The sequence below is a fragment of the Podarcis liolepis genome, assembly GCF_965112155.1.
Source record: "Podarcis liolepis genome assembly, chromosome: Z".
Taxonomy (NCBI): domain Eukaryota; kingdom Metazoa; phylum Chordata; class Lepidosauria; order Squamata; family Lacertidae; genus Podarcis; species Podarcis liolepis.
In genome coordinates this window covers 41,514,265-41,538,338 of record NC_139570.1, presented here as the reverse complement: position 1 = coordinate 41,538,338, position 24,074 = coordinate 41,514,265, and the positions used below count along the sequence as shown (strand labels likewise).

The window sequence follows — 24,074 nt, the reverse complement described above, 5'->3', positions numbered from 1 at the left end:
GAAAGGTTTTAGGATTTCAGTAGGTAGTTATGGCATGTGCCCTGAAAGCAGAGTGTCTGCCCTGAAACTTTTGCAGGTGCAAATAATATTGAAAGTGGGATCACACATGGCTGCCCCAATACCATCATGAACACAAATAATCATAGATGCACAATAAAACAGGCATGCTGTAGCAGAGAGAAAGGCTCTCACCATCCTATCTGTTGTGGGTCATCAAGCAGAACACGGACAATGTAAAGGAGGCAGGTAAGGAGCTTCAGGGAGAAGTTGAAGAGGCGGATTCTCAGACCTGTAGCAAATGGAACAAATGAGAGCTATTGGGTAGCCCTAAAACAAAACACACACAAACCCAAGAGTGCCCCAGGCATATTTTTGAGCTTGTGACAACAGCAGACACGTCACTTTCAAGAACCATGGAGCATCCAGAACACAGAACTGTGACAAGCGATGCTAATGGCCTGGAGAAGGCACTTGGTATCACATTACATTAAAATAATTTTAAAATACCGATGTAGAATTATAAATTCTCAAAAACGGTATAAAAATAACAGTAAAAGATATAATCAACAAAAACATAAAGCAACAGTCCAAACAGCACAATATTAGGTTGGGCTATAGGGGTGGGGGGAGGTTGTTGCTGTTTTTGATATTATTTGTTTCAGATCCTATTGTGATTTATGTGGAATTTTAAAAATTTGGTTGTGTACTTCTTGATGTTTTATTTATTGCTTGTGACTGCTTTTGTTATGTTTGTAATTATGTGTATTTTATGTTGTAACCCACCTTGTGGGTTAACTATAGAAAGTCAGCATACAAATGAAACTTGCACACCACTTGACTGTAATAAGAAACCTCAAAGTGGTTTACAAAAAGGTAAAACAATAAAATCAAGAAGAATTCACAGCCATAAGTCCTTTTACCCCCAAATATTGTGCACAGACCTGCACTGCAAAATTCAGAGAAGTGCAAATTTCAAAAGGCGGCTGGGTTTTGGTTCCTGCACCATTTTGGAAAGTGCGTATTAGGTAGTCCACCTTTAACTGCAAACTGAATTTAATTTCTCTTCCCTTCCCCTTAATCCAAATACACTGCTCACAATGGGGGTGGGGGAACAAAAGGGGGGGATGTTATCTCATTATGTTACAAATGCCTGCTTCTGGGAACATCTGCTTTCAGCAACATTTAAACATCTATTGTCACTTCATCAGGAGAAACAAACACACATAGTAATTTGTGTTGCTTAATATAGCAAGGCTGCCTAAGGATCATTTCTCTGAGCTGTGTTACCAACAATTGCCCCGCCCCCCAAAAATCGACTGCCGTTCGCCCAAGAGCTTTGTGCTGCGCCCATCATTATTTATCATCTTTGTGCTTTAAATAAGCACAAATATGATAAATAAAAGTAGCAGGCATATCAGCTTGTTGAAATTATTCCACACTTCATCTTCCCAGCATGGGGAAAAGTTCAGGACAACTGTTATCAGAACACCCAGAGTAGAGAGCTCTGAGGATATTGCATTAAATTGTTTTTCCACCCTTCATGATATGTTCATTTAAGAAAATCCTATCCATTGGTTGTAATAGTAGTATTAGCTTTGGTATTATTACAGTTTATTGCCTGCCATCAACCTCAACATCCCAGGACAGGTTACAGCAATCAAAACACAACATCAACATTAAAATACAATATTACACAACATGCAGCGGGGGTCGGGATATAAGAGCATAAGATGAGCCCTGGTGGATCAGAATGAGGCCTTTGCTAGGGGTGGGGATCTTGTTCAGTCTGAGAGCCACATCCCCTTCTGGGGGTCATGTAACGGAGGTGGGCGGGGCCAGAGGTAAAAGCAAGCAACAAATGGAAATTCTACCTTTGTCCACCAGGCTGCTTTCTCCTATCCTCCAAGCAAGAGGCATTGTCAGAGGTCAAGGACACATCCCAGTCAAGCAAAAATACTCAAGGAGCAAAGCAGCCTATAGAGAGGACTGGAGGCAGTAGCGGTGCACCCCATTTCACCACCTGATGTGAAATGGAAAGGTGCCACCCTGTTCACGATCCAAATACCAATTCCCCTCTTGCTGCCCCTGCCAAAGCCTTGCTTGCTGGGGTTGTGTGGCTTCTGGGCTCCAGCAAGATCTCACATGCTTCCCCAGTTCAGGTGGCGGGGGCATGGCCACAAAGGGGCCTCTTGGTTCCTGTCCCTTGAGGCAGCTGCCTCAACCTGCAGGGAAGATTCATAGGGTTTGGTCTATAAGCTCCCTGTACCCACTGATTCACCACCACAGTCCCTACCCCAGACAATCCACCACCACCATGGGCAGGGAGGTTTATTTCAGTTTTGGAGCCTTGCTTAGTAGGAGATGTTATGGGTGAGAATCAGCACTGGTGGAGGAAGGGAGGGGTGGGGGAGCACACCGCCCCCGGCACCATCGGGGAGGGGGTACCATTGCGGCCGCCCCCCAAATGTGCTACCCCCCCACCGCGCTTGGCGCCACGGCCTCACAGTGCCACGCCCCCAGGACATGCGTCACACCCCTGGGATGCATGTCAGCCATGCCCCCGCCTGCTCTCCGCCCCCGGTACCAGAGCATGCAGCTTTGCCAGAGAAGCAGTAGGTATAATAATGGTTCAGTGCCCCCTCTCATTTACTGATCCTTCCCACTAATCCCCTCCTTTCCATCCGCACACTAGCATAATGAGGCAAAACTGAGTTTGTAGAGTTTTTCCTGAAGCATCAATGTGCTCCCTCATCAAGCTCCCATTATCTCTGCCTAGAAGGAAGACTGTGATTCTAGGGAAGGCACATCAAAGAGCCCTGCCCTACACCTTTAAAAGTGCTCTGGTCAGATTTCTACTAAAATTGAATACAAATTTGCAAGAAGGGTTCCACCCTCCTACGCAAAACTGGGAGCTTCCTCTCCCAAAATGTGAAACCTAAAACAAAGAAGAATCTTGCTTCTGTGGAGATTGGGAAGGGCTCAGAAAATCAGTCATCTGGACATATGACGCTGTAGCATTTGCAACCAATAGATGGAGCCATTGTTGTCCCGAAGCAGCACTCCAGAGAAGACCTACCCTTATTTGTAAAAGGAAAAGGCTTCAGATGTGAGCAAAGCTGTATTAACAACAATTGATGGCTCAAGTTCAGAAGCAGAAATGTGTGAAAACAGATGAATCATGCTCCACATTAAATGATCTGTTACTTCCACCAGCTGTTAAATCACCACCGTTGCAACCCACAATATAAATCAAATAGATCAGCATGGTCAATTCAAGCCCAGCTATGGCAGGATTTGAGGGAGGGGTGGGATCTGAAATCACTTTTGCATGCTTAAAAAGCTTTTGGGTGCTTAGTGTCCTCTCTGTACACCCTGTAGGAGTCACTAGCAATCTTCATTTATGCTGGCACCAGAGTCTGCTTTGTGTCTTGCAGCAAAATATAGACTCCCTGTGCACTCACTCCCCAGCTCATGCATCCCAACTGTCCTCATTTATTGGAGACAATCCCTATTGTTTTTCAATCAATCAAATTCTATTATTATGATCTCAAATCAGCCACTAGAATAAAGGGAACCACATGGAATTTTACAGTTTACAGGCAAAAGACTCTTTGGGATTAACAAAAAGCTAGGATATGAGTGTGCATCATCACACATTCACAAACACACTAGAGTGAATTACTGAGGACTAGAATGGTTGGTAGAGCGCTTTAATCATCGGGTTCCTAGCAATGTAGGATTTTGCCACATGGATGGTGATTTTGTTAGTGGAGTCTATTAAAGGGAAGGAAGTGTAAAAATTATCTGGTCTCCCTGGGAATTTTATTAAAATAGGTGTGATGTATAAGTAGCAAATGTCCTTATAGTATAAGCAGTAGACTAAAACACGCTTTACTATTTCAATGCTGGACTGGCAGAAGCAGACATGCTGGTTATACGGAATGTGTGAGTATTTCCCTTCCAGCAAAGCTGATAGTAAGGCATTAAAACAGACCAAAGTGAAAGTTCTGTGGTATTTGGAAATTTCAAGTATATAAGATAATCAGCGAGTGCTGTTTTTGCTACAGTTTCCAGCTGCCAGTTCCCAAATATTTTGAAGCTTGCTCCTGAGTAAACATTGCTACCCAATATTTATTTTATTTAGTAAACATTTTTACAAACCACTTCATAGCATAGAGTCATCAAAACAAGGGCAAAACTGAATGAAAAACTGAAATACAAGCTCTAAGAACAATAAAGTCAATTAAGCAACATCTGGAAGAGTAAAATCTAATTATAAATCAATGGAAGCATTTCATCAAATCTTTCATAAACAGGAAGGGAAAGCCTTCCATACACACACCCACACACCCCACCACCCAATTATTTATTTCATTTTTAAATCACTTCCTATAAAGCATCTCAAAGTAATATCACAATCTCTCTCTCTATCTCTCTCTCTCTCACACACACACACAACATTAAAACAATTGCATATATAAAAACAATTAAAGGAAACATCACATATAACAAAACAATCACATTTATTAAAACCATTGCATATGTAGAACAACTTCAAGTAAACTTGGATACCAGGTGGTATAAAGATCTCCACTATCAATATTCCTTCTAGCAGGCACCGAGAAGACAAAAAAAATGCCCCCTGTCTGATGTGCAATGGGAAGGAGTTCAATGTTTGACCTGGAATGCAAAATTGGGGGTACCTGCATTTTTAAAAGCTGGGTTAATAAGCTGTTTTCCATAGTGACAAGTGCCCATTGGGACCAGTGGGGCAGAAGGCAGGGAGCCGAATTGTAGATGGCACCAGAGCCAATGAGAGGCAGAGCCAACTCAGTCTAGTCTTGTCCTCTGCCATCCTCCTCCCTGCTGAGCAAGGGCAACACTTGAGACTAAGGAGGAGGAAGTTAGCAGGCAGGGCCACCCCCTGGAATGGATGCAAGTAGGAAGGGAGGCAGGTGGGAGTGGCTGAGGGCAGAATGAGGTCATGGGACAGAGCCCCATTTGCCCTATGGACCAGCCTCCATTGGTTCAGTACCCCATCCACACCCTTAGTTCTCCCACAGCACTTCTCAGACTGTGCGCCAGGGCCCACAAGGAGGCTACAGAGTGGTTTTTCATGGTTAGGTTTTTGCTGCCTCAGATGCCCCCTACCACACAAACAGAAGACTGGGTGCCTTGAATTTGGCATGAGTACATTGAAGTATATAGATAGCCTCACATCAAGTATTTTAGTAGTTCTAAACCCATATACACAAAGAAGAACCCAATGGTGCAAACACTTACTTGATCTTTGGTTTTTGATGAAGAACAGCTTGAGGCGCTCCTTAAACGTGTTTTCATTCACATAAAACTCCACTTGGACCCTGCCAAGTGAGAAAGAAGCACGTGAGGAGTTATCCAGAGCTCTTACAATATCACCACGACCAAGTTGACACTGCAGTAGGGTTGGGTTGCCATATGTCTGGACATGTCCCCTATTAGGGGTGCTTCATGTCCATCCAGACAACCGTGGGGTGAAAGGGTGCCCCCAAAAGCTCAACAACTTTTTGTGTCCAGCACCCCTACACTACAACCTATCTGCAATTGCTGTGCAATGGCTAGTTTCGAGGGAAACAGATTGACCTTCCTTCCTTCCCTTCCTCCCCTCTCCATTTATTTATTTGGGGGGAAGAGATGGGGCCTTATGAACAAATTTGTCTCTGAAAAACTAGACACACATGCAACCTCTGCTGGTTTTCTTGCAATGGCCACATGCCATCTTGTTTTGGTGACAGTGTGGCAACTCTCCCACTGAGTTTGCTGTTAGTATCGAGGGAATGATATGGACATTTCAGTGTTACATGCAAAATCTAAATAAGAGATGCTGCGTTAAGAAGACCTGAAAAGCCCTGCAGGATCAGTCTAATGGCCCATCTAGTCCAGCAACCTCCACAGTGGCCAACCAGTTGCTCCAATGGAAAGCCCGCAAGCAAGACCTGAATGCAACTTTCCCCACTTCTGATTCCCAGCAACTGGTATTCAGAAGCAGACTGTCTCTGAAAGTGGACGAGAACATAGCCATTGTGGCTAGTATCCATTGATATCCTTAGTAATACCCCCTGTGAATTTGTCTAATCCTCTTCAAAAGCCGCTGCAAGACGGTAGCCATCACTGTTTCTCGTGGGTGCCAATTCCAGTATTCCCCCCCCCCGCCGCCCTGAACCTCCCAAAACTCAGTTTAATTGGATGTCTCTAAGTTATATTTATCATGAGAAAGGGAGAAGTTTCTTCACACCCTTGCCTAATCTTATAGCACTGAAACGCAGGGTCCTTACAACTTGCAAACATTTTCTCATAGGGTCACCAGGGACCAGACGTTGTTCCTTCATGATGACTAGCTCCAGGGCTATCAAGTGGCCACCCCTGCTTTGCACCAAACTTTTTACACACACACACACACTTACAAATTACCGGGGGGGGGGGAATAAAGTTACACCATCAGCTCACATTAGCAATAAGAATAATTCATCACTCCTAATTTCCACACATATATAAGCAGCCCCAAAATCCAAAAAGATATCCCCATGAGAGTGATGAGTATATGATAACAGAAAGCACAACAACATCATACTTTGCACCAGACTTTTCAGTTTCTGCATAGTGGACAATGATAACTTTTTGTTTTGTTTTGTTTTTTGGCAGAGAGCCAAAAGCTTGGCGTTGACACTTTTCTTTTAAACCTTTGATCTTATTTAGAAGATAAATAATTGCCATCCTTACTTACTGCAGTTTTTTTTTTTAAAAAAAGATGTCTTAAGAACAAGCAGCAATCCCATTTTATTCAAGCAAGAAGCAGTTACAACCAGTGCTTTTGGGGGGGGGGTAGCAGGAGTGCACATACCCCTAAACATTTTGTGAATCTGAGTTTGGCCTCATTGAGGGGCAGTATTTCAATATGAGTAGGGAAATGAGAGTACCCCCTAAACATTTTTTTTTTGGGGGGGAGCACTGGTTACAACCAACATCTAAACACATCAAACACTGAAAATGAATCAACAATTTTTGTTTATGTAGCAGGCTGAGAAGGAGTGGAGAGAGTGGGGGTGAGGGATGAGAGAGAGTCCCAGACAGTTCAAGCATATTTTGTGTTGTTCCCCAAATATACATACAGGTACTCACTGTCCCCTTGGTCCTGAGTAGCTGAGAATGGTTACCTTTTGATCCCTTGAAAAGTACAAGAAGCTGAAGGAGGAAGTTGGAAGAGGCTTTCTTTCCCACTTCCTTTGTCAGCTCTATGTACTTTTCAAGGCTCCTATTAGTTCTACTGAGAGTGGAGAGGGGTGTGTGACGCCCACAGTACCAGCTCAGAGATGCAAACAAGAGAGTCTGAGACACTTCAAATGTTCATGTAAGCTGTGACCCTCAAGCTGTTGCTGCACTTCAACTCCCATTAGTTAGCATGGTCATGACCATAGATACTTCTGATCAATGCATTCATGTTGGGAAGCATCCTTTGAAAACCAAACAACCATTTTGAGCACACATCAATTGCTGTTCTGCCTTTGTTACACTTTACGTTGGAGTACCTCAGGAGGGAGGAGACCAGTATTCTGCCACAGCTACCGCTCAACAGATTTACATTTGCCAGTCTGCAAGTGTTAAAACAGTAAAAAGGAAAAGGACCCCTGACAGTTAAGTCCACTTGCATACGATTCTGGGGTTGCAGTGCTCATCTTGCTTTACTGGCCGAGGGAGCTGGCATTTGTCCGCAGACAGTTTTTCCAGGTCATGTGGCCAGCATGACTAAGCCGCTTCTGGCGAAAGCAGCGCAGCGCATGAAAACGCCGTTTACCTTCCCACCAAAGTGGTACCTATTTATCTACTTGCACTTTTTGGCATGCTTTCGAACTGCTAGGTTGGCAGGAGCTGGGACTGAACAACGGGAGCTCACCCCGTCGCAGGGATTCGAACTGCCGACCTTCCGATTGGCAAGACCTAGGCTCAGTGGTTTACACCACAGCGCCACCCATTCACCTCCAAGAAAAACATTTGTAATAATAATGGAGAACCCAAAACAAATGAATCCATCTCAGCTTTCAGATGGGTGGCTGGCTGATTGATGGATGGGTCCACAAGGCACTATGGGAATACTAAAGATGGACTGAAGCAAAGGACACTGGTCATCTAGGCTTCAGACTCATATGTCAGCTTTTATACCAGTTTCACATCCCTGGCTTCCACCAAAGAATGCTGTAGTTTGATAAGGAAGCTGAGCAGAGTTGGCACCAGGGTTCAGAATCACTGGGCACATGCTACTGTCCACATTCCCACAGTGGGTTCTGCTGATCCTGCTGCTCTTCCTCCCTGAGTCAGTGTTAATCTCTTGCCGTACACTGGCTGTAACCAATGACAGTTGATGATGCAGCTTCCTGTTGAAAGCAGAGTTTGTTGACATGACTGATCAGCTGAGCAGTGACATCCACATATCACTAAACCTTTCTCCACATGGTTTGTTATCAAACTGCCTGGGCAAAAGAAGCTCTTGATATCATAGTGGTGCCCAGGGCCGCCTTACCCATAGGCACTAGGGGTGCGGGGCACCCGGGCACTGGGCTCTCAAGGGCACCAGGCCAAGAGTCCAGGGCCCGAGAGTTGAGTCCGGGGGTGAGCCCACCCATCAGCCAGAGTGCCGCGGCAGGCTCTTCTGCTGCGGGCAGCTCTGCGCCACGAGTTCATGGGTGACTGAGCCAGTGAGATGCTGAGGTGGCCAGCCGCCCTGCCCTCCTGTGCACCTGAGACTGGGCAACTGGGGGGAGGGGCACCAGGCAGATCTTTGCATCCCGACACCGCATATGCTTAAGACAACCCTGGTGGTGCCAGTTGACTGACAAACAGGTTACCCTGGCCGTGGGCCAAAATGGGGAAAGTAAGGATCTGGTCCGCTGATTGGGAAATGTTCTGCAGCCCTGCACAAGAGACTATTTGCTCAGATAGAGCAGTGATGTTGAAGCGATAGTTTTCTAGGGTCTGGTGGGCTGGGAGTCAGGCAGACTGGCATGGCAGCCTAGAGGGTGCCTTCCAAAGCAGGTCTCATTCTGCCAGTCTTGCTGTAGAAAGAGGATGTTGGTGGTAAGACAACCAAATCCTGACTTCTGGAAGCCCCAGCTCAAGAAAGCCACCCATTGGTTAGAGTGTTGGACTAGGCCAGAGGTGAGGGACCCCTTTTCATCCCAGGAGCTACATCCCAACACAGACAACCTTTTGGGGGGCCACATGCTGGTAGTGAGCATGTCCTGAGACAAAACGTACAGAGCAACAAATGTTATTTTTACCTTTGCATAGCAGGCTACGTTTTAGCCATGCACAATCCAGAGATTTTTACCAGGGCAATGCATGCCTCCCTTGATCTGATTTGGAGCCCAATCCAGGACAGACCCAGATCAGAGCCTTGAAAACAGTTTTGGGGGCTTACACAGTATTTAACTAGCATTCTGGAGCCCTTTTGACAGCCCCAGATCACTGGAGATGGACCTGATCTGATCCAAGATGACCCAGGGCAGCCTCATCCTGCTCCAGCCAAATCTCAGGTTGACCTGAATTGGCCTGATTCAGTTTGGGATCCATAATTTGGTCAGCGCCCTAGTGTGATGGCCTGGGAATCAGATTCAGAGGCTGAACCTGAGGAATCCCAGCCTGCACAGGAGTCCCCGCCTCCAGAACAGCTGAGCAGGGGCTGGGGCCTGAGCCTGAAGGGTCCTCACCTGTGCTGGATCCTCAGGTGCAGGCACCAGCTGAGTCTGCTGTGGCCCCTGAGGTGATGGAGGACCCATTGCCTGCAGGTGCTCCACTCTCAGCCTCGTCAGGGGAAGGTGAGGTTGCCTCTGGGTCCAATAACCCTCCAGCCTCTCCTGAGCTGCAGAGGCTCAGGGCAGAGAGGCGGAGGGAACTAAGTTCTCATAGGAGGAGAGCTCGCCTCCAGGCCAGGAGAGGCGAGTCACCTGTGGACTGGGGCTGCCCTATGCCTCAGAGGAGATAAAAGCCAGCCAGCCCAGTCCCAAGTTGCGGGAGCAACACTGTTGGTAACCTGTTCCTGCTGGCACCCTGTCCTGCTCTTCTGCCAGAGTTCCTGACCACATCTGACTCCTTGCCTTGGACACCGCTTCAGCCTTGGTGGACAGCCTCCATACCACACCCTCCACCTTGGACTGGACTCGAACCACGCCGCACGGTAACCCCCCCCCCCGGGACCAGCACACCTAGTTTCTGTGCACGCACACACATACCGCTTTCCATTCTGGCCTGTAAGAGGCATTATTATAGTACAGAGCAAATTCCAGTCAGGCAAAATGAGTCAAGGGGGTGAGAAGTAGGAATGGGTGATCATGTGCCAGTTCTGTCTCTCACCTAACCTAATCTCCATATTGTTGTGAGGATAAAAATGGAAAGGGGGAAAGCCATGTATATCACCTTCAGCTGCTCGAAGGAAAGATGCGATACAAATGTAACCATAAATAAAATACATAAGAGAACCCACCCCTGCATTGCATTAGCTAACAAAACATAGTTCTACTTATGATACCCATAAAATACATTTGCTTGCACCCCAATCTGTGCAGGGAGAGACTACATAGTTCCCAGCATTTATCCAGGGTGTAGTTTCCTAGGGATGAAGAGTGTTGGATACTGCGGAGTCTTTAAGATATATGATTTTATTTACACATATCTGCAACCTGAGAATAAGGTGGAAGACCTCACAGAAAACACTTCAGCAGAACTTGCTTCCTCATTAGGTTTCTAGGGGGCGTTTCCAAGGCCATAGCTTTGGATTCAGCACACAGCAAGACAAGCTTCTGTGTCTCTTTTCCAGCTGCCATCTTCAGCCCAGACAAATGGCAAGCTCTTGTTCACCTGCCTTCATGATGATGTGGTCTCCAGCCAGGTGAGCTGTTAGGAGAAAGTCTCACCTCCTCCTTTTGGAAGCTCTGTCAATGAGTATGACAACATGACCAGCTCTTTGGACATGTAAACAAGGTGATTACAGGCCTGCTCAGACACTGACTTAGCAAAGAGACTGCTTTGGCCACTCCAGCAGTCTCTTCTACTACAAACTACAACCTTACAAATATGAATTCACAACCTTGGTTGGGACCCAGAGACTTGATCCAGCTCAACGCTGCTGCCCCCAGTCCTATAGCAACACTAGCAGCTGTGCCAGCAGCTCAAACCTTAAACTGCTGGTGAGAAAAGATAGGAAAGAAAAGAAAAGAGCTATAAAGGAGTCATTTAATGAAGTGCTCAGAGATGACCAGCTGTTGGGAAGGAGCCAGCGGAAGGGATCCAAAATCCTTTCCTTCAGCTATGATTTATTTGTATGGCAAGAGAAAAATATCTGAGGAGTGCAGGAGTGCGGGGGGGGGGAGAGGGAGAATAAAAGCAGAGGTGGTTTTTTGTTTTGGGGTTTTTTTTGCATATACACACATGGCTGGGCAGGAAAGCGAAAAGAGGAATGCTTGTGGTAAACAATGTTCACATCTATTTACAATTATGCACCCCCATCCCACCTCTATCATTCAATAAGGATGCTACGCGAACTGCCTCCCCCTCCTTTAAATGGCATTGGGGCAAGCTGAGGAGGGAATAGGCAAGAGGGTGGGTGACGTGTTAAGAAGAGAGGGCTGGTCAAGGGAGTTAATGGGAAGTTAACAAATGGGAAGTTAACAAAGTTAACCTAGACAGCATCTTAAAAAGCAGAGACATCACCTTGCCAACAAAGGTCCATATAGTTAAAGCTATGGTTTTCCCAGTAGTGATGTATGGAAGTGAGAGTTACTAACTATAACATCTTTTGGAAAATGAGGTAGGAAGGTAGGAAATGACCAGTATTGGCCCCTGGATGCCCTGATTTGCTCCTGTTGGCCCTGGTGCTGATGAGGGACTTTTATGCTGATGCCCTCTTGGTAATCAGCTGGAGGCCTTGCCCCAGACTGTGCCACTTGGATTAACCGTAGATCATCACAATAGGGGAAAAAAGGAAATATGTTCATTATATAATGAATGAGGTGAGGAACAAAAGAAACCCACTTAAGGATAAATGGATTCAAAAATGAAAATCTAGCAATCACCCCAAGAAATAAAATCATTGCTAAGTACAGTTCAACAAGTTACATATCTAAATTTAAAACCCCATTACAGGATTTGTTTTTATCAGTAACTACTAAAAAGAACAAGAAGGGAAATGTACAAAGCCAAGTAAAAACTAATTGAAACAACTAAATCAGTGGAGTCTTTTACATCTGCCATATATGCCAGCAACCCGTCTTTATCTCTTGACATCCTTACTAAAGAACATAAAGTATATCTCACTGGTGGAGAATCTGCAGTCCTCTGACGCTGTTGTACTCCAACTCCTATCAGTCCCACTCGGCATGGCCAGTGGTCAGGTGTGATGCATCTTGGAATCCAGAAACTTCTGGAGGGCAATGCAAGTTCTCTACCCATGGTCAGTATTTTGACTAATCAGTACAATAATAACAACAACAGAGCAGCATGAATTTTCTGCTCCAAAGCCTTGTGTGTAAACAAAAAGATTACACCAATGGTAAGGGATGTTCCTTGATACTAAAAAGAAAGTCATGCCCTCTGAGAATTATTATTAAGCCAGCATCTCTCCTCCTTAATTCTGAAAGCTTGGGTGCCTTCCAAATGTTCCAGGCCTGCCCCACATTTTCAGTCTGCAGCACCTGAACAGTTATTCAAATAGAAATAATGCCATGTGACATATTTTTTAAACAAATGCACCAAGAGTCAAGAACACAAACTGCAAATGTTTTGAATGCAATTGGAATCTTAAGAGCAAAAGAACACACCCACACACCCACACAAACATCCATGCAATGGAAGTAAAATCAGTTCCAGACTACATGAGGTGCCCCTTAGGGAAAAACTATCATATCTGTGTGTTTTCCTCTGCAGAACAAAAATGGGTGAGGTTTTTATTACCAGGAAATGGGCAAAGGGGGAAAGGGTTAATATTTCCCCCCATTGTACTGCAAATCCTATCATATTCAAGCCCTCCATCCCAGGTTGCTATTAAAAGTTCTATCACCTCTGTGCAGACAGTACATAAATTGCAGAAAATCAGAAGGAGATCATTCTTAGATATTGTTTTTAGAAGGCTACCAGGGTTTGGGAGGTGGATGTGATTTGGCTAAAGTTGTTAGGCTCATGGATTTCATTAAGGGCCTTTCTACTTTTTTCTCCGTATAAATTCATGGCCTGTCTTGGACACAATAGAAATAAACATGCTGGTAGTTTCAGCACCACAGATAGTTCCAAGTGAGCGAACTGTTCCAAGGAAGGCTGAGAGCTGGGAACTTACAGTGGTGCCTCGCAAGACGAAAAGAATTCGTTCCGCGAGTCTTTTCATCTTGCAATGTTTTTCATCTTGCGAAGCACGGTCCGCCGCAACTGCGCCTCTTCAAGCGGCTTTTTTAAAAAAGCGCAAGACGTTTTCGTCTTGCGAAGCAAGCCCATAGGGAAATTCATCTAGCGAAGCAACGCAAAAACGGAAAACTCTTTCGTCTAGCGAGTTTTTCGTCTTGCGAGGCATTCGTCTTGCGGGGCACCACTGTACAAGTCTCTGAGACTGGGAACTTACAAGTCTCTGCTTCCAGTGTTGCTGAACTGATAGTTCCTTCCAACCTCCCCATGAAAATGGAACCCAGGTGGATACTCTGGGAGGGGGAACTAGCAGATTGCAAGGATTCCCCTACTGTGTAAACTCTCTGACCAGATATTCAACTTTCAGAACCCTTAGACCCTTCTGCTTTTAATGATGCAAAGAACTAGTTCTAACTGTGAGTGCACAGCTCTCAGGTCCTGATAGACAAGGTGGGGAACCTATGGCCCTGTTGATTAACCATTGGCCAGGGCTTGGTAGGAGTTGCAATCCTACCGCATCAGGAGAGCTGCAGGTTCCCCACTCCTGATAGGCTAGAAGAGGGATGGAGAAGCTGTGGACCTTTAAATATTGATGGGCCATTGGCCCGGGGCTGGTGGGAGCTGTAGTCTCAGGCACTCATAGGAAACTGGAAGAAACTAATATGCCCATGGAGGAGACTGATGAGGCCACTTGAAAATGACGAGTTCAGAGCAGTATTTATTTCAAGTAACTGGTAACTGTCTGAAGTCCCTTGCCATATAGCCACATCACCACCAATTTTGTTGAGGACTTCCTTGTAAGTAAAAAATGACACATCATTGTCAAGCCACAAGCAAGGAGCCACATGCAGCAACATAATTATCCCCAGCATTTGATGAATTTATTGGACAATATTAAATCAATGAACCCCCAGATCTGTTTAACAAGGGCTACTTTCATAAATGGAAGTGGTGACATCTGTTCTCCAGCAGTTAATTGCAAACAGCTGCTTTCTCTGGGGATGCAACACAGGTATACAGCAACAGCAGGCACTAGTCTTTTCAGATTCGGGGGCCCATGTTAAACCACAATCAGCAAGAGATTGTAGCTGGGACTTTTTGCATGCAAAGCAGATTTTCTACCACCGAGCTACAGCCTATTCATTTCAAAGAACATAGGAAGCTGTCTTATACCAAGCCATCTTTTGCTTACTATTGTCTCTCCCAATCCTACCTGGTGATGCCAGGGATTGAACCTGCGAACTTCTGCATGCAAAGCAAATGCTCTACCAATATACTATTCTTATGCTCATTTTAGAACATACCCGCAGGCCTGAAAGAAGGGGTCAGAGATATGTAAAGTGGCTAGTCTGATGATCCAACAGACTAACTCCACTTTCAGAACTGATTTCCCTGAGATGAAATGTATTTGAGAGACCATGGTCCTATATTTTTTACTTGCTGGGGCTTCAGTCAAAATCTGCAGGCTGAAATTGTTGATGCTTAGTATATATATCACAGTGCAGTACAGACATGAGTAGTCTGGCAAGACAGCTGGTTGAAAGAAGATGAGCTTTAGGTTTATTACTCCTGGCAAACAAAGCCACTCTAAGTACAAGCTTTTATGAGGAAAAAATGGAGTCATAATAACCTTATGGCACTAACATTAAAGAAGCACAGGAAGGAAGTGAAGCCTGAGAGCCAAAACAATCCACATAACCACATGGTATCTGAAGAAGTGTGCATGCACACGAAAGCTTATAGCCAGAACAAACTTAGTTGGTCTCTAAGGTGCTACTGGACAATTTTTTTTAATTTTTAAAAAATTAAATCCACATACAGTTACTCAAGAAGGAGTCAGTGAGGGAAGAATATGTTGTCTTTCTGTCAGGTAACTTATTGCAAGTGTTGTTGCTTCACTCCCAACAGAAATAACTCCATCTTGAGGGACCATCTGAGAAATGTCCATTGTGGCTGCTGAAAAAGTGCTTGCCTGTGATGATGAATCTCCATAGGCTGGGCAAATATGTTCTCTGAGACACAGAGTTATATATTCCTTGCCAGCCCTGACAGTGAGCAGGGAAAACACACAAATTCTCTCTTACATAATGAATGTAGGCTAATGACTCGTGTGGTATAAAGCAGAGAGTTATAGAGGAAAAGTCACTGAAGCTACAGAAAGAAAGAAAAATTGTTGATGGGAGCATTCTCAGGAAAAACTGAGAGAAAATCTACAGCCTGTTTTATGTAAGTTTAGCCAACATGGCTTCTCCCAAAGAACCCTGGGAACTGTAGTCTGGTGATACACTCAGAGTTCATTAGTGATCTCGAAATCTTTTCCACATCATAGCACTAAAGTTGGCAGAGTCCCCCAGGGAGAGGAAATGGGAGTTTGTTAACTTAGCAAGATTTCTATAACGATCAACAAACAAACCTCTAAGCAAGTTTACATGAAACAATATGAAATACTCATTAAGGAAATGCTGATTTAATCAACAGTCTTTGAAAACAACTAGACATAATAAAGTTATCAAAATGTAAGATAAAAGCAACTGTTTAAAAAACAAATATCCTGTATATAATAAAATTGCATGTCTGAATAGGCTGACCTAAATAAAAGATTTTTTTCAGCAGGTGTTGAAAGTGATACAATGAAGTGACTGCCTAATATCAAGAACTCCCAGAGAGTAGGCACTGCCACACTAAAAGATCCATTCCTCACTTCCATGGAACACACATTACATAACATTTGTAAAACCCCAGTTCTGGTTTTAATTGTTTGAAACCAATTTAAGCTTGTGGCCCCTTGCTTAAAAACTGCTCACATTCTTTCACTTTCACTCACAATCCTTGGTAATTAACCTTCAGAGGAATAGAATGTAAATGAGTTTCTCAAATCAGAGTACTGTTGCCATCTTGAAGCGCATGCAGTTTGGAGCTCACTTACTGTGAAAGGGAGGAATCCATACTGAAATCTTCGGTATGTGGCCTACAGACATGGGGCAAAAGGAGCGTTAACAGGTCAGACACACATGAACAGAACATTCAGAGGGTTATTGGACACAACTGGTGGAACTGGACAGGATGGAGTGGTATACAAAAATCTATTGGCACTGGAAGACAGAGCATATTTCTACCTTCCTACCATAGGCAATACCACCCAGATGACCAAGGACTACTTCAATGGAGTAGCATGAGAGCTGCTTCTCCACATTCCAGTCCCACAACCATCTCAGTTATGAGTGTTCAAAGGTTTCTAGGAGTTGGAACAATAATAGAGCCCCTTCCATTACCAAAACACGGAAGACAGGAGGTGCCAACTTAAAAGTATCAGATTGGCCAAATCCACACTGTCCAATCCTAGAGACATGGCTAGAGTAGTTTGTCAGGAGACTATAGGGAAGTATCACCCATGTGGCTAAAGAAGTGCATGCCTCACCCTGAAAGTAAATAGAATTGACGAGATGACCGGCAGAATCCGTGACCAGGGGAAGGAGACGACGGGAGAAGAATGGAAGAAATTTAAAATCTATCTTAAGGACTATTATAAACTTGATGAACTTTAAAATGCCGAGGCTTTGAGAATGAAAGGGTTACAGTGACATAAGATCAGATTTAAGGAAAGATTAAGAAGACATATCTTTGATAGAACTATTTAGAAGTTGCTGAAAATTTTTGGACATTGGGATGCAGAAAGGGGAGGTATGGGGGAGTCTGAGAAATGAGGTTTATGAAAAAAAGGTTATGAAAATTATGCGTGTTTGTATGTCTTTTTACATGTTTGTGTTGTGTTAAAAATTTTTGTAAAATCAATAAAAAATTTATAAAAAAATAAAAAAAGAAAGTAAATAGAATTGACTCTCTACCTCAAAGAGGGAGGGCCTGTAGTCCTCCAGATGTAGTTGGACTATAGCTCCTACCAGTGCCTGACCAATGGTCATATAGGCTGGGTTGATGGGAGTTGTAGTCTAGCAAGATCTGAAGGGCCATAGCTGCTATCCCTGCTATACAAACTCTTCTTGGGACTTCTGAATATCAGACATTGTTAATTTGAATTAGCTAATTTGAAAAGTGGTCTTCCTCTGTAACGCAGACAACCAGAGTGAGGAACCTGTGGCCCTCCAGATGATGTCAGACAACAACTCCCATCATCATCCCTGACCAATGGTTATACACTTTGGGGCTAATGGCAGTTGTAGTCCAGCAAAACATCTGGAGAGACACAGGTTCTCCATCCCTGACCCACCCCAAAACATGGAATTTCTGTGACCATAATGGACATTTGGAAGGAGTAGGAAGTTTGCGTCCATATTCCTTTGTGATTTTTCTAATGAAGAGAGATCTGGGGTATGTGTGTGGACATTCTGTTTCAGATGGGACAGAGATGTAAGGGAGACAGGAAGTGTGAGGCTCATGTACTTCCTGCTTCCCCAGAATATGCCATGTTAGTATCCATTGCCTTTCAAGTAAGCCCAACCCCAAAGCTCAAACTGGGCTGATGTAGAGTTGACTGTGGAATTAATTTGTCTGATTCTATGGTTCTTCACTAGAAACTGGAAGAGGGGCAGAATAAAAGCTTCTGAATTCTGATGTTCAGCATGAGCAGGGCACATCACTTGCACGACTACTGATACCAGTAGTCATATCAGCAATACAGAGAGACAGAAGGGAGTGCTCACCAGCTGCAGGCTCTGACTGCCAGAAGATTCTGCACATTCTAATCCCCAGTGAAGGTAGTTGAAGAGTACTACTGAAAACTCTGTAGCACGTACGTGTGTGTGTGTGTGTGTGTGTGTGTGTGTCTGTGTACTCACTGTAGAAATAATCCTCATAGACCAAGGAACTGCTACTGAGAGCTGTCACATTCTTCTGCTAGGTCAGCGTGAGTACAGTAAATATTTTATAACTGTGCTATGCTCATTTGGGATTGCTTTGACTATTGTTCAGGCCTATTGCACTGAAGTTCATATCTCCTTTTTAGTGAAGAACCATCAAACAGAGGGGTGAGGAACCCTTTTCAGCAGTTCAATCAAGTCCAATGGGGCTTTATTCCAAGATTACACCCTGGTGCACTCTTCAGATAACTGGAATCTGTGCACAATCAGTGTGTTTGTGTGCTGGGATGAGAAGCAGAAATCATATCTGCAGGCATCCTCTGGGTGTGTTTCACACACTGGTCATGCCTTGCCTGTCTATATAAAACTGTTCTGGACACCAGAAGTTCTGCATGCAACTATTGGATCAAGGCAGGGTGATCCTTGGGGGGTGGGGTTTGATTGCACAACCGACATTTGCTTGGGAAACCGATTACACACAGCTGATATCTGTGTATGGAGGGTTGCCAAGTTTCATACACAGAATGCATATTTTATCCTCCTTATATACCATCAATGTGTATAAGAGCATAAGGGATAATTTCAACAAATGGGAGATAAGAGAGTAAGGGAAATGAGGGAAGAATATGCATCCTTTTCCAGATACAGGCTTAACTGCAGTGGCTTATAACCAATGAAAAGTGGCTTATGGGGAACATGTGGCCTCTCAGATGCTGCTGTGCTACAACCTCCTTCATTCCCAACCACTGGATATGCTGGTTGGGGCTGATGAGAGTTGGAGTAAACAAAATAAAAATCTGGAGGGCCACAGGTTCCCCATCTCTGAGTTGCGTCAAAGAGGTCACGTAAAAGGTGAATTCCAAGAAGGGATTTGACAGAAGGGGTATTGGTCTTCGTATCACAAGGCTGCAGTACCATGTGAGTCAATCTCAGGCTTCAGTTTTGAAAGGATATTTATTGTACTTTCTTCATCTGCACAGGCATAATAGGAGGATAAGACGATTCTCCCGGTGCATTTCAGCACTTGTTTCCATAGCAATTAGCATTAGACTTGAAAGCGTAATGTGATTATCATACTCCCCTAAGGAACACTCTTTTATTTTGTGTTCAGTGTGTTTGGGGTGCCACTTTAACCCCTTCCTCTCACTTGGTTCAACGTTCATGTATATGTCATCTTGGATGCAATCTTAATACTTGCTTATTTGAGAGTAAGCCACACTGAACTCAGGGCGACTTAGGGACATAGGAAGTTTGCCTTGCACTAAAGCCAGACCATTGGTCCATCTAGCTCAGTACTGTCTGCATGGACTGGCAGGGGCTGCATAGGATTTCAAACAGAGTTTCTCTCCTAGCCCTTCCTGGAAATGTCAGGAATTGAATCTGGGACCTTCTGCATGCAAAGCAGGTGCTCTATCACTGAGCTATGGCCCCATCTATAGGATCTTGCTGTCATTCTTGAAGCTTGACAAAGCTCATGGAAAAGTCATGGTAGGGCAAGTGATGGGATTTGTGTTGTTGTGTGGATCTTTATACGTACTACTCTGTCTACTGAGCTACTAAAAATTAAAATTTTAATAAAAATGTAAGGAGAATTACATGATTTGAAATGCCTTTACCGCATTTTCCCCAGGGAAGTGCCAAAATACACCTCCCATTCTTACGGTGTCTTGACAAGGTTCTTCTCAGCAACCTTCCTCCATTTCCACAGTCCTCACCCTCATTTGCCTACGTTGTTCCTATTGGTTGAGCCAGTCCATGTGATTTTCTGACTGCATACCAATACTGGTATTACTTATACACTGAGGATACAGCCATGGGTGTAGCCAAGGGGGGAGAGCAGGGGGGCAGCTGCCCCCCCCCCCAAGTCAAGTCAATCAATAAAAATACTTAACTAACTGAGGTTCTGCACCCAACCAACATGAAGCCTGCTCCCCTAACATAAATCCTGGCTATGCCCATGGATATAGCGCATGTTCATAAACAAAGTCTCATGAGTTGTCACATCCAGCTGGATTCAATGGTAGTGTGGGCAATTGAGGGCAAGCACACTGAGGGCAAAAAAGGAGGAAGAAAAAGGGGGAGCCTAGATCAGGCCAATGACCCATCTAGCCCAGGATCTTGTTCTCAGGATGATGGCTAGCTGGAAACCTGAAAGTAGAACCTAAGCACTTCCCTGCTTGTGATTCCCAGGAACTGGTATTCAGAGGCAAAATGCCTCTGATAGTGGAGGTAGAACACAGCCATGGAGGTTAGTAAAGGTAAAGGGACCCCTGAGCATTAGGTCCAGTTGTGGACGACTCTGGGGTTGCAGCACTCATCTCGCTTTATTGGCCGAGGGAGCCAGCGTACAGCTTCCGGGTCATGTAGCCAGCATGACTAAGCCGCTTCTAGCGAACCAGAGCAACCCACGGAAACGCCGTTTACCTTCCCGCCGGAGCGCTACCTATTTATCTACTTGCACTTGATGTGCTTTCGAACTGCTAGGTGGGCAGGAGCAGGGACCGAGCAACGGGAGCTCACCCCGTTGTGGGGATGCGAATCACTGACCTTCTGATCGGCAAGTCCTAGGCTCTGTGGTTTAACCCACAGCGCCACCCACGTCCCTATGGAGGTTGGTAGCCATGGTTAATCTTATTTTACATGGATTTGTCTAATGCCCTTTTAAAGCCTTCCAAGTTGCTGGTCATTGCTACTTCATGTAGCTCAGTGAGTTTCACAGTTTAACTAAGTGCTTTGTGAAGAGGTCCCTTTAAATCCTCCAACATTCAATGACATTGAAATGAACTGTGAGGGTTCTAGCAACAAGATAAAATTTAAGATTAAACCAACAATAGATAAACTAAAGGGCTATGAATTTGCTGAACCAACTTTTAAAAGGGATACAAGAATGGGGGATGTGAGGAAGTCAGGAAAATATGTGAATTTAAGATATAAAATTAAGAAAGAGGGAATTTTTGTGGGGGTTTTTTATATGTGCTTTTTCTTTTTTATTATTAGTTTTTTAATGTATACATTTTTGTATCTTTGTGTTTAATGTTTGTATTGTTGTATTTTGTAGTATGTATTCTGTGTTTTTATATTTCTCTTGTTCTTGTCTTTGTATTTTTTCTTTTATATTGTGCATTGTTAAAACTTAATAAAAAATGTTACAAAAAAAAAATAATCCTCCAACATTCAGCTTCATTGGATCTAGTTCTAGTATTATCAGAGAGGTAGGAAAACTTTAATCATGCTATTCTTGACCAATAAGGTTCTTTTCTCTGATCACTCATGTCAGGGTAGTCACAGTAAATTGATGAAATAATGTTTAGTGGGGCAATTAAAATAATAATACTAATGGTGGGAGGGCATGGTTCCTCTGCACTAAATGTGCTACTTTTGAAGCAAATATTGAAACACAGGAGTAACTCTCATTAACAGTACAATGGGATTTACTCCTAGGTGTGTACAGGATTGCAAGTTAAGTTATTGCATTTTTTAAAAAAAGTTAAATATGCTGGGTGGGGAGCATTCTGCTAGCATGGCAGAGGGTGGGGTTGCACCAAATTTATTCCATGGACATCCATTTTACATCTTACATTATTTATCCACGAGAGAGAGAGAGAGAGAGAGAGAGAGAGAGAGAGAGAGGAATAAGGAAACAGAGACAGGGATAGAGTGAAGGACAAGAGATGAATGGACATAAGAAGAAACCATTATAATCAGAGGAAAGTTTCCATTCCAAATAGTCACAAATATATGTATGTACTGCATATTTCCCAGCGTGTAAGTTTGACAGCTGCTGACGTTGTAGAAAACATCCACTCTTAATGATATTAAGTAATTTCCAGAGAATTTTTATGGCTGAGGATGCCCCCTAAAGGCAGATCTACAACACCCATTTAAATCAAACTTAGGTGGCTCAAGAAAACTTTGATGTGCATCACATTGAGAAAAATGTACCAGCTTCTTGAATTCAGCTGAGCTCTTCTGACATTTTTAAGATTCCTGCTGGATCAAAGCAAAGGTCTATCTTGTTCAACTCCCTGTCATGGCCAACCAGATTCCCCACCTGCAATTCCCAACAACTGGTATTCAGCAATAGGCCGTTACCACCAAATCTATTAAGATGAGACACCTTTTTCAAAAGCTATTTTACTTCCCTGAATTTACTTGTTTAAGAACTTTGTCACCTACAAAGTCCCAGGACGGGTTACAACCATTTAACCAGATAATGTTAAAATCTAATGAAACGATTTTAAAAATGAAATCAAAAAGAAACAGAGGCCATTTTACAAGAAACACAAAAGTAAAGAGATTGGACTTTCAACAAACTATGTAAACTTCATAATCAGCAGGGCTTTTTTCAACCGGAACTTGCTGGAACTCACTTGCGGCACCTCTCAGGTGAGCACCATTGCCATCATAAGAGAACAAGGGAGGTGTTCATCCTGAGGTCTAGCACCTCTTTTTCTAGATAAATAACACTGATAATCGGGTTCCACTTAAAATGAAGATTGTAATGCAATGAACAACAACAAAAAAGTAATTTTAAGGAGCTTAGTTTTAATCTCCAAATCTTACTGCAGCTGCTAGAAGCTACCCAATGGCCAGGTCAGGTGAGAAACACAGCAGCAGTATAGTGGTAAAATTTGAAATGTATAAGCCCATCATAACAGCCCCTGTAGCTGCCCTGTCCAAAACTACAGCCAGTGTGGATTTTCTTATTTCCTCTGTGTTGTTCCCTCATGTAGAACTCAAAAGCCTCATTATCACCTCAATCACATGCCTATGCTAATTTGTCAAAAACTGTTAGTGAAAAACTTGAAAGCCTCGTTATCACCTCAGTCACTTGCTAGATCAAGAGAAGTCTGTCACTGGCAGATGATGCCATAGATCTTTTTATGGAAAACAACATCATCAGAGCTAAGTTCCCCCTCTTCTCCACCTCTGCCTCCACCACACGGCTGGTGTACAGTCTTCCTCCAGCTTATCCTGTCCCTTCTCTGGGTACACTTTCTTATATACCATGTTTGTCTTATGGCTAAGCTGAAATAATTAAAATAAGAGATCACTCTATGATATTTTAAATACTAGATGTTTCAAAACTATTTGCTGGTTTACCTGATAAGCAAAGACAGCTGTGTTGGTGGATAAGAGGGAGAACCTCCCCACCTCCCAGCTTACAATTGGCAATACTTGTGGTACCTTGGTTCTCAAACACCTTGCTACTCAAACAACTTGGAACCCAAACACTGCAAACTCGGAAGTAAGTGTTCCAGTTTGCGAACATTTTTCAGAAGCCGAGCATGCTCCGTTTTGAGTGCTACGCTTCCGATTTGAGTGCAACACTTCCGGTTTGAGTGTTATGCTGAGGTATGTCTGTTTTTGCTGTTTATTTTGCGTTTTTGTTTTTGTGGCTCTTTTGTATTTGTGACTGTGTGGAACCCAGTTCAGCTACTGATTGATTGATTGATTGATTGATTGATTGATTGTGTGACTGCAGTGCATTGTTTATTGCGTTCATTTTATGGATCAACACTCTTTTTAGATAGTAAAATTCATGTTAAATTGCCATTTTAAAAATCTGGAATGGATTAATCCATTTCGCATTACTTTCTATGGGAAAGCGCACCTTCGTTTTGGAACGCTTTGGTTTTGGAACGGACTTCCTGAAAGGATTAAGTTTGAGAAGCAAGGTACCACTGTATTACAAGGGTGCTGAAGTCTCGGGCCTGGGGACCTAATGTGCCTCTCCAGGCCTCTCTATCTGGCTCTCAGAACTCTCCTAAGGCCATACCTTTTACTGGCCTTGCTCCATGCCCCCAGTGTTTTTGCCTGGCTGGAATATGTCCTTAAACT

The 24,074-nt window shown here is 43.8% G+C and overlaps 1 protein-coding gene across 14 annotated transcripts in view; it reads right to left on the bottom strand.

Moving 5' to 3' along the window:
* The window catches only part of KCNT1 (potassium sodium-activated channel subfamily T member 1), a 200,063-nt gene that overhangs the window by 66,414 nt on the left and 109,575 nt on the right, over positions 1-24,074 (bottom strand). For 11 of the 14 annotated variants that reach the window (XM_083485752.1, XM_083485755.1, XM_083485754.1 and 8 more), the window contains 2 exons: positions 5,284-5,363; positions 193-289 (listed from right to left, as the gene is read on the bottom strand). In XM_083485752.1, the coding sequence (XP_083341878.1) occupies positions 193-289; positions 5,284-5,363 (177 nt within the window). Of the gene's footprint in view, positions 1-192; positions 290-5,283; positions 5,364-16,345; positions 16,388-24,074 lie in introns of all 14 variants that reach the window. The other 3 variants (XM_083485756.1, XM_083485746.1, XM_083485757.1) reach the window with 1 other exon arrangement.